Source organism: Typopeltis vanoorti, chromosome 5 (genome assembly GCF_054136105.1).
Source record: "Typopeltis vanoorti isolate ZY-2024b chromosome 5, IOZ_Tvanoo_1.0, whole genome shotgun sequence".
In the NCBI taxonomy this organism is placed as follows: Eukaryota; Metazoa; Arthropoda; class Arachnida; order Uropygi; family Thelyphonidae; genus Typopeltis; species Typopeltis vanoorti.
Genome location: NC_143553.1, coordinates 70,888,316 through 70,900,333, shown reverse-complemented (window position 1 = coordinate 70,900,333; position 12,018 = coordinate 70,888,316). Strand labels below are relative to the sequence as shown.

Here is a 12,018-nt window from a genome sequence, read left to right as displayed (position 1 = left end):
TATGTTCTTTTTTTTCGGATTTTGAGGCTTCTCGACATCTGTCCTATATAGTTCAGACCACAAGCACACGGATCTTGTACAGTCCAGCATGTTTGAAAAAAGCATTAATGTCTTTTGCCGATCTTAAAATGTGATGAACAGCCCTGTAGGTGAAACTTGTTGGTATTAGATGTTTATAAATCATGGTCAATTAAAGATCAATATATATTTCATTTTAATAATACTACTACTGTTATCGACCAACTTTTGTATCCTATCTCTCACCAACGTCTGCAATACCTACCTTAACTACAATCCAAATATACAGATCAGCCTTTGTCCTACAATTTGTAGCCTTAGCTTTATTACCACCTTTGTGAAGTGGAATGATTTTACATTCCTTCCACTTCTTTGGGACTTATGTTGTTGCAAGCAAGTTAAACAAGTAGGCCAAGGCTCATGCTATCTCCTTGGAACATTCCTTTAAGACACGTGATGATATGTCATCAAGTCCTATTGTCTTACTTATATCTAGCTTACTTAACTTCTCATATACCTCTAAACATTAAATCTTCTCTCATTTCATTCTCTACACTTCAGCTCCTGATTTCATACTAAGGATGAAACACCTTGATGAACTAATCACTGAATATCAACTATGTTCTCTGCAGCGGTTACCAATTTCCCATTTTTTTCCATTAACATCATCTTACTATAATCATTCTTCTTTCCACTTGCCACATCACAAAACAAATTCTCAAGGAATTTTCTTGGCTTGATTTGCTAATTTCTGTACAGCACTTTTGCTATTCTTACCAAATGAATCACTCTCCTAGCCTGCTCTTTATACTCTTTGTGCAACCGATTATTACCATTATTCATCTTTTTCTGCCTCAAAGGTGCCTTCTTCCAGATTTCATGCTTAATACCTCATTCATCCATTTTGCACCTACCCTATTCAGCCTTTTGACCTTCAGAATACATTCACACATGATGCTGTTAAGCATTTCTTTGTCAGTTCCTAAACAGCATTTATTTCCTTTCTGCTCAAATGCTCATTTCATGCTATAACTCCAAGCTGTCTCCTAAGCTTGCAATAATCACCAACTTGGTATTTCCACATAAATCCATTGCTCATAGAAGCCTTCATATGGCTAGCCCCACCACAGGTGATCACTCTCACCAATTGGGAGGAAGTGCAAAACCCCACTTACAATTACATCCTCTAGTGAAATAACTAAATCTACAACTCTCGATCCTGGTGTGCCCTCCTTTACATCCTGCCCCAAGACAGTTGTCTCTCAAGAACTCGAGAAATTCATTTTTCTTATTCAAAAATGCTATCTCTTCATTCCAATCTATGCTGCCATAATTAAAATCACCCTTCCCTTGTTTACTAATGCAACTTGCATATACATTTCCTCATCACCTCCCTCTGCAATTCCTGGCCTATAGCAACATCCAATTAAATTCCTCTTCTTGTCAACCTTCATTTCAAACTACACTGCTTCAAAAGCAATTGAAGCAATTGCCATCCCCTGCTATTATCCAAATCACACACTCTACTCCTTATCTTTTCTATCCTCACAAAAAACACCATATCCTTCTATTTCTATTCTCATCAGGATATCGTATTCATTTTCATCTGCAAAAAAAATTCCTGCCTGAGACTAGTAGTGTTGGAGAAAGACTTGATTGCATTTAGCACAGATGTCAGAAATTAAATGGCTCAACTAGTAGTGTACCGCATATACTAAAGTCAATGATATGGAGTATTTCCAAAAGTATACAAGCTTTCAGAACAAAGAAATACCACCAGGCAATAGCATTTTGATATGCTACGTAATGACTTTTCTCAGTGACAAAATAGAGCCATTTTGGTGCAGATCAAAGTGAAATGAAGAGAAGTAAGAGTAGTAGATACAGAAACAAAATTATCATAGAAGACAGTGCAACTTTTGTACTCATTTATCTAACCAAAGGACCAGTGGACAATTAATATCCAGAAAAGAAATAAATAAAATCATCATCATCATCATCATCATGCATATGAAGGATCTAGGCCTAGCATGGCCTGTTCCAGCCTTAGAAGTCATCGTTGAATCTTTTAAGAGGATGTACTGGTTTTCTTTTTCCTAATGGCTTGTGCTTTAAAGCTTGTTTTGGTAATTTGTCTATTTTTCATTCTTTGAACGTGTTTCATTGATTTATATTTATATTTTTAAATTTTTTCTATTACTGATTCTTGGTTTAATTCTTTCATAATTTCTTCATTTCTTTTGTGATCAAATAGAGTATACTTTGCAGTTTTTCTCATAAACTTCATTTCTGCTAATAAAATAGTTAGCTAATGAATTAGTTTAGCAAACTAATGAAAGATTCCAAAAACTTTATTTTAGAAGTACAGAATGGATTTAGAAAAGGACGATCATGTATAGACCCAGCCTTTTGCCTAAAATTAATAATAGAGAAAAGAAGAGAATACAATTTAGAAACACAATTGCATTTATTGACTTTGAAAAAAGCATTTGACAAAGTTAAAAGAAGCATTTTATTTAACATATTAAAAGAAAGACAAATACCAAATAATATCCTAAAAGCTATCATAAGTATATATGAAAATAATCAAATACAAATAAGATTAAATAATGAGTTATCATATACGAGAGAGATAAACCAAGGGGGTCTGACAGGGATGTCCCCTCTCAGCAACTCTGTTTAATATCTACTTAAATGAAATAATAATAAAATGGAATAAAAATTTACATCAAGGAATTAAACTTTCTCCCACAGTAAACTTAAACACTCTCCTCTTTGCTGACCACCAAATAATAATTACAAATTCTGAAAACCTACAGAAAGCTATTTTAGATCTAAATGAGATAGCCAAAGATTATGGTATGATAATATCAACAGAAAAATCAAAAACTATGGCCTTTAAAGGAAAAGATCTAATAAGAACTAAAATAGTAATAGATAACAAGATCTTAGAACAGGTGAATTCATTTAACTACCTAGGATATATGATCACATATGAAAATGAAAAAAGATATAAACCTAAAAATTGCAAAATATTTAAAAATAACAGGTGTAATTAACTCTATATTTAAACCAAACCTAGTTCAAAAACAAACCAGACTAAAAGTACAATACATTAGCCCAACCAGTCTTATTATATGGAAGCGAAATCTGGACAATAAAACAAAAAGACAAACAAAGATTAATAACAGCAGAAATAAATAAAATAAACAATAAATTCAATAAACTCTGCTAGTCTGTTTTAAACCTTTTTTTGAAGCTCTTCCAAACAGTGTACATTTTATTTATGTATGCCTTTTAGCTTATCTTAAAATAAATTTATGACACTTACTGATACATAACAAATAGGCCTACATAACTCACCCTAACATTATTCGAACACAGCATATTTCCGCAGTCATCCATATACTGCTTCAGATCTTTGTCCTATAGAATTTAAACAAACTGGAGGTAAGAGAAAGAAAATGAAGTAAATATTCATAAGTATAGCATTTATAATTTCTATTATTTTAATTTTGCCAATAATCTTAATACACAAATGCAGACTGTATATACTACAGATTATTTATGTATTGTAGGATGCAGAATGGAAGACAAATTCTTAGTGTATCAGTGGTATGAACAGTTAGAAGTCTTCCCCCACAGAGCATTTCTACAGCAACAAAAGAAAATTGCAGTTAAGAATGATATTTCTAAAAATAAAAAATATATATATACAGTTGACCGTTGAATAGCACGGGGATTAGGAGCACCAACCCAATTCATGTATAACTTTTGACTCTCCAAAAACCTAACTACTAATAACCTATTTGACTGGAACCTTACAGATAACATAAAGAGTCGATTAACACATATTTTGTATGGTATATATGTATATACACTATATTCTTACAATAAAGTAAGCTAGAGAAAAGAAAATGTTATTAAAGAAAATCATAAGGAAGTGAAAATACATTTACAGTACTGTACTGTATTTATCGATTCCATAAATTTACATCGTCTGTTTACAAGATGAATCTTATGTTGGTCAGTACCTACATCAATGTTGTCTTATATAATATACAAAACACTAGATGTTATACGTATTACTAACACTAGACATCAAAAATGAAAAGATAATGTGAAAAAGAAATTATTCTTATTTATTTAAAGGTATAACAATTATCTTTCATGCACTGATAATGAAGAAGCAGCAAATACAATGCTTTATGGTAACCTAGTGCAATCGATACGATTGCTTCATGGTAGCCTAGCCTATACACTTAATGAATGTGTTATAAGATTTTTAGTTATGCTAATTAATTTAACTGATTAAGTAATTAATAACAATTAATTTTATGCAGTTATGATTTAATACTGCATCTTTACATTTGTTTACATTTCTCTCAACTGCAATGGTCATGTATGGTCTATAAGTGTTTGCATGTGTGTAAGTTTTGATTAACTTTTTATAATAGATTTGTGTATACTTTATGGTAGTAAATGATAAAATAGACTAGTACATATATCTTATGCATTCATGACATACCTAACTTAATTTTAAATTATGATTATTTTTACAATATCCATTACCATTCTTTTTTACTTCTGTGCATGCTCTGAAATATAGAAAGGTAACTTCTGCTTCAGTCCACCATTATTTGTAATTAAACAAGTAATTTATACGTTTATTCATTTCAAAATGCTTTATGCAGTGAAATAAATTCACTTAATTATCTACAGTGGTCACTTAGTGTCTACTGAAATACAATACTAATTTGAATATGAAAGATCTTAATTAAGGGGATACAAATTCCTTGTTGTTCAACTGCCAGTAAGCAAAATTCTAAGATCGAGAACTACGAATTTATGAGTTTCATATATACCGAAAAACTATCGGCGAATCCAAGTGTAAATGACCACTTGGTGGTACAACACCAAGGCAACTCTAAGCAAAGGTGGAGCAAGCTCCCTCACCATCCTTGATATTTTCTCATAATGTAAAAACACAGCCCCTAGGGGATGTAATACTGTAATTACATTATGAGGAGAGGTCACTGCCCAGACCAGTTTCAACCTTTTTTGAGGTCTCATCAGTGAGTAGACCTGGAAGATAACAAGGTTTTAGTGAAAAGAACTTACATACCTTTACTATGCGAATGCCATAAAGGTGTGTTTGTATATTATAACATAAATTGAAAGCCAAACGGCTATGAAAGATTGTATTATTAACACATTTATTTGTTAAGCTAATTATCTTTATTTCATTTATATGTAAGCAAGATTTCAGTGGCTTAAAAAAATCTCAAAGCAGCATCCTGCTCATGACATACAAAAAAAGAAACAAACATTTAAATAACTTTATAAAACAATACATATTATTAACTTCTTAATTTTAAATTCATTAAAAAATTGTTTTAATATAATATTGGGATATCCTATGCTGAGCAAGTGATGTTTGAAATGCACTAGCTGCAGTTCTAATTGCCTGATGACAGGCCAAATTCGAACAGTAAAATATACAGATTCTGGCAGAGGTATTGGACTTGAAACCGATAATCACACTTACTATTCCCCAAGAGGTAAGGTGTGGAGAATGTTCAGTGCACTCCAGCACTTATCTCGCAGTTGGTGAATGCGAGGTAAAATGTCAATTTTAAGTTCAAAATGAGTTCAAAGTTGACTCTTCTGCAAGTGAGACTATTGTTTTTCCTAATCTTAATTCTGGATCAGAATGAAAGCAAAAGTGCACACAAATGGTCTTTAGTGGCGAGCTTTTAAACCCATGCACTTTTCTTCATGAGTTTAATATGGCAAATTAAATATGGAAATAGACAATATAATTAGTTGTAAGAAGCTGAATAAATTTATATGGAATAAGAAAGAAATTTAGCCAAAACACTAAATTAGCTGTATACAAGACAGTGTGGAAACCATTTTTAACCGGTGGTCTGAGAGCGGGATTAGAAATAAAACACTTGATGAAAGACTGGAGGCCACAGATATGAGAGTTATCAGAAAGATTAGGAGACTGAACAGATGACATCAATAGCAGTATCATATTAAAAATGAAGATATTTAGGAAAGAACTTGTGCTTGTTAGCATTCAGGAATGTGTTAGCAGAGCTATTAGGTATTTTTACTTAAACAGAATGAGAGAGGAAAGTTTAGCAAAACAAAGGTTCTTTGCCAGATTTGAAAGAAAAGACCTAGAGGAAGATCAAGATGTAGATGGATTAATACAGTAAAAAGTTCCCTAGAAGATAGAAATATAAGATCTGATAATGTGGGAGTCATGATAACAGATAAAATTGGAAGAAAATTGTTGATCAGGAATTAGTGATGGTGTAACTTCATGTAATGCTATCATAATATACTGTACAACCCCTGAGGGTACATATCAGGAATTTAATGATGATGACGACGACAAAAGTGCCCTGATGAAGAGATTGTCAATGGCTTGCTGCAACTGTCTTTCTGGGATTGGTTCGCATATCGTGAATGATAAAACTAAAGTAAATGACTAAAGTAAGCCATGGAAAGGGCACTGTCTATGGTAAGGGGAATTTGTTTTGTTAATGAGTTAACTTTGATAGCAAATAGTGTACCACTTAACAGAGTAATGAGGAAAACAGAAAAATGATTTGTAGTGAGGGGGGGAGAGATCACACTCTGACTTGAAAGAAGATTTTTGACAAAGAAAGTGAAGCTCCCACTAATCTTCTAAGCTCTTCATATACTTTTCCATGTTAAAGAAAACCAATACTAAATGCTTATGTTTTAGAAAAACATCTCTAATGAATATTTCCAGTATCTGATCTAACATTAAGCAGTTTTTACAAAAACCAGACTGTGTCTTGGTGGGGGGAGAGATCTCTCCAAAAATAATTACTGTTGCGACTATTTTCTTAAAACTTTTGCACAAATAGCTGTTGAGAGAAACTGGACAATAATTTTTTTTTTTTTTTTTTTTTGAATTTATATGCCCTTTATTAGGAATCTGGAAATTCATCCTCACAGAAACTTCTGTTGTTAAGATAGAGCAGATGATCCATGAAAATTGGAGGCACATGCTAACCATCGCATAACGAGTCTGGTACTACAGCAATTAATCTGCTCTGAAGCAAAGCAACTATCAATTCTTCTTTCTTAAACAGCTTCTTGTAGATTTTCTTGTAGACTAATCAAAGAGAATAGAATCTTTTCTCTTTGATATTACCGATATTTTGGCAAAAATTCTTTTTGAGAACATACACGACTGCTTTTTGAACAGTAATTGTACATCCACTGTGTTCTAGAATTAAAAGTGGGTTGGCAGATGGAATATCTGCCATTAGAGAGATAGTTGTTGGAAGTTTTTCCACTTGGTTATATTATAAATTAAAGATACAAAGAAATTATATACTTGGTTTAATCCTTTATCCAAGTGTAAGCAAAGTTTGAGCCTGAAGTGTTTTCAGGACTTGGGCAACTCGTATATAGAGGATGATGACTTCACATCACTTGCCTTAGTATCCCATAATGCAAAGCACATATCCTTACGAGTATGTATAATGCTTTGCATTATGGGAAGGGTCACTATCCAGACCGGTTTCAACCTTTATTGAGGTCTCATCAGTGGGAGCCAGACCCAGAGGTGATACTAAGGTTGAAATAATGCCAAAGTCATGATGTGAAGTCATCAGCCTCTATATACAAGTTGCCCAAGTCCTGAAAATACTTCAGGTGCAAACTTCGTTTGCGTACACTTGGATAAAGGATTAAACCAAGTATATAATTTCTTGGTATCTTTAATTGATGGAATATCTGCCCTTCATTTTCTGGATTATGTTCTAGTCATGGAAGATGTAAACTAGATCCCAATTGAGAAAAGCATGTTGCAAAGCAATTAAATTTCTTGTGGGATATCTGCTGCAGAATATATTCCAAGGTTTGTTTTGAGCTTATTATTGTGCATTATGCATTTCACCATTTTGAGAAAAGGTTTCGCACTGTGCTTGAAGTTTTGGATATTGCACAGTTGTAGAATTTTTTATTATATATACTTTAACGTGATCCACTGCTTTACTGATAGGAGAGAAGCTGAATGTTCCAGAATCAAATTCTGATCAAGTTAAGGATTATTTTCATTGTAATATCTGTGAATGAATACAATTACCCATGTAAAATAGTGGACAATCACAGGATAATGACTACTTCCATGGATGTTATTTGAACAAACTGTTAAGTCAATAGCAGTGAACATTCAGACAGATGTGTGGAACTGTTGTTACTGATAGAATTTGAGAGGAAGAGGTTATTTTGTTGCTGAGCATGCCATCCACAATCCTCCTCCTGATATTAAGGTGTGTGTTACTCTAGAGAATGCTCTGGCCATTTAAATCTCCCATTACAAGGATAGGGGATCATGAATGCAAAATGATGTCATCAAGGTCACCTGAGATATATCTGCAAGTAAATAGATACAGCATACTGTGATAAGAAAACCTACTAAGGAGAGCAAATGGCAATTGCTTTACTAAGTTGATGTTAATGAGTGGGACTATGGAATGGGATATGGTTGCTCACTAGAATGGTGGCAACTAATAAGCAGTTTCATCTCCAATCCTGTCCTTACAAATGATAACTATACCATAATGCGGATTCAATCTACATAGACTTCAAGCATGTCTTCTGCAGCCAAAAGAGTACACTGGTTTATGCTTTTGAAAGCAGCGCCTGATGTCATCAAAGTTTTAGCAGGATATAAGACAGTTTCATTATAGGAAAGTAGTAATTATTTACGTTTGGTGGATCCATATGGCTTCTAGTTCAATCTACATAGACTTCAAGCATGTCTTCTGCAGCCAAAAGAGTACACTGGTTTATGCTTTTGAAAGCAGCGCCTGATGTCAAAGTTTTAGCAGGATATAAGACAGTTTCATTATAGGAAAGTAGTAATTATTTACGTTTGGTGGATCCATATGGCTTCTGGTTCTGTGGAGTCTTATTTTTATCAGTCTTCAACTTTTTTATTTTTGGGAAATTGTGGATAACCAGTATATCCATGTCTTTCTCCTCAATAAAATCCAATACAGTGGCCAAACTTGTCTCACTGAACAAAAATGCCAGTATAATAAGAAATAAGGTTAATGAAAATGAATTAATTTTCAAAATCTCAACACTTAAACAAATTATTAAATGGACAACATGGAAATTAGAAAAAGTCCAGAAGCATTTAGAGAGACAAAGGTTGGACAAGAAAGTTGAGCAGCGACTTTAAGAGACAACAAACACTAAAACTTGAAAAAAAAGCTAGGTAAGTGATGTAGAATATAAAAAGGATATTATACGGCATGGCAATTCTCTCATAAAACATGCCACTGATGACTACGTTAGTATGTTGAGTTTTCAGAGAATGAAAATCAGAAATATAACAAATGCACTTGAAAAATAAAAGAGATGATATTTCCAGTAGGCATGAACAAAAAAGTTATTGAGAGAGGATAGGAAAATTGCTAGATGAAGTGAGAGTGAAGTGTTGAAAAGTAAAAAGTTAGCCTATTACCAAGACATTGTAAAAATAATCATAATTTAAAATTCTGAATATTTTTATGAATTGTTTATGTTAGAATGTTTATGAGTTTTAGTTTCATAACACGCATTGTCGGCACTTGCGATGTGCCTGTTATTGAAGTTGTTTTGTCAAAGTGAAATGTAAAGCAGTTAAAAATTTATTTACTTACTTACTTGATTTGATTAGTTGTATTACTTTAAAAATTTTTATTGTAGTTTAAAATTATCAAAGGTTGTGTTTTGAAGAGACATCCTCGTTACGCTAACGTAATCTACATGTCAGCCATTATATTTAGTTTCTCGCTTGCCACTTTCAAGGAGTGTGCATGCTTGCCGAGAAGTTTGATGTGTGATTGACAGCTAACAAGAACAGCGTTCAGTATCAGAGTAATGGGTGTAAACAAGAAGAGTGTTCGGAGAAAAAATTAGAACACAGGCCGGCAGACATTTAGATTCGGAGGAAATTGAGTTTTTTTATGTGACAGTCGGAGGAAAATAAATAGCATATTCCGAAAAAGGAATCGTGGAACTATGAAGTTTCAAAGTGGAATAAGTATTGATAAATAAAAGAAAATATTGCTATAGATCGTTGTAAAAGGAATATTCGAGGAAACGCTAATTGGAAGATTAGTAGTAAATTTTGAAAAGGGAATCGTAGAACTGTGAATTTTTTAAAGTGGAAGAGTTAAGACTGTCAATAAGTATTAGTGAATAAAAGAAGAAATTGCTATTTATGTTCTAAAGGAATGTTCGAGAAAACTCTGATTAGAAAGTTTCATCTGTCTTAAGGACGCCGGATCTAACTATTATTTCTACTGAAAAGGAGACAGAATTGAGCCAGGAAGAATTAATGTGTGCCACCTGAGTGATGAGAAAGGATCCTGTGAAAATTAAAAATAAAGTCATATATCGTTGGAAAAGGGCCTTGACAGAGAGAGAAACTGGCTATGAACATTTTGTCATTGTGCAAATAAAGTGTTTAGTCTAGTCTTAATTGTAAGTTTATTTTTAAAAGGCCTTGGATGCAATTAATTCTGTAGTTAGTTATAGTTATGTAATATTGTTTGAAGTGTATAAATATTGTTTTTGTTTTATTAAATGTGTTTATTTTGTATTTTGGTAGTGAGTCAGTGATTTTTTTTGGATTCTGAAAGCAATAGTAAAAAAGAGTCATTGCACCAATCAGAGTGAACCCTTGTGCATATATAGGTACACACGGAAATAAAAGAAATAATTGTTGAACAGAGATCATCTCTCTATAAAGAGACAGGATTAAAATAATTAAAAATTCTTTCTTTAAACAACATGATATGAAATAGTTGCAAGTTGTTTGGAGTGAATTTGAGGAATGAATTTATATAAAAGAGAAAGCCTGCACATGAATTTATTGGTATGAGACCTAATATGAAGAGCCATATCATAATGAGAGTAATGTATGTGTAAGAGCTACTAAGACATGAAACTGAGTTAATAATATGAATATGCTTAATCATGGAGATGGTAATGAAAAGATTATTATGTGCTCAATCCAGTTTGGACTTCAGTAAGTGCAAACTGGATGAACAAACAATAATCCTGCATAAGTAAAGCATTACATACGAACAGAGGTGTGCAAGTTGTCCAAATTGGGTCAAGCAGACTAGACAGGTGAGTACATAAAAAAAAAAAAGCCTGGAGGTAACTTATTGTATCATTTGTTGCCTTGGTGAATATATTGTGGCCTCAGAATATAGGCATTAATAAGACTTGACACTCAGAGGCATGTATACTAACTGAAATCAAGTGTAAAGGGTACAATATTTTTAGAAGGGACAGGCAAGATAAGGCAGGAGGTATGCTGCTAATGATATTGGATGATTTTGAGTCCAGTTAAGGTAGAAAGCTATTCTGCAATACTAGTAACAAATTTCCCATGTAACAGCAAGTTTGAAGCCATCTGTCTGGTGTCAGGTGGAGTATACATGGTGGGATGTTGTTATAAACCTAGTGGATCAGTTGCTAGTGATGATGATGAAATGCTTACAAATCAACTTGACAAGTGTTAAATGAGAAATCACCATATGTGAATTTAATTAACCAAATACTGATGGTTAATGGTGAAATCTCATGACAAGAATGAAGCCAAATTTACTGAACTGTGGCAAGACAACTTCCTCAAGTAGCATGTGATAAAAGGAATTCAAGGTCAAAACGTGTTTACTTGATTATAGTGACAGCATCTCTGAAGTGTTGTGAAGATTTTGGAATGGCTGTTAAACGCTTTGCATACATAAAAACGTTGGCAGAAGGGATTGCAAATTTACTGACTTTTTTTTTCAATTACCAGTAATTTCTTACATTTTCAAAAAAGTTCTACTGAAAGACAATAAATATTAATAAACAAAATTTTATTGACACATATACCTTTTCAATATCTCTTTTTATCACTATGAAGTTGCATGAAACATACCTTTGATTTTTCACTGT

The 12,018-nt window shown here is 32.9% G+C and overlaps 1 protein-coding gene across 3 annotated transcripts in view; it reads right to left on the bottom strand.

The window, feature by feature from the left end:
* LOC150106513 (cyclin-dependent kinase 17-like) overlaps positions 1-12,018 on the bottom strand; it is a 363,340-nt gene that overhangs the window by 228,782 nt on the left and 122,540 nt on the right. For all 3 annotated transcript variants that reach the window (XR_016548362.1, XM_090393169.1, XM_090393168.1), the window contains exon 9: positions 3,382-3,444. Coding sequence is in view for 2 of the 3 variants with exons in the window: in XM_090393169.1 (XP_090249295.1) it covers positions 3,382-3,444 (63 nt within the window). In the remaining variant the exon portion in view is untranslated. The remainder of the gene's footprint in view (positions 1-3,381; positions 3,445-12,018) is intronic.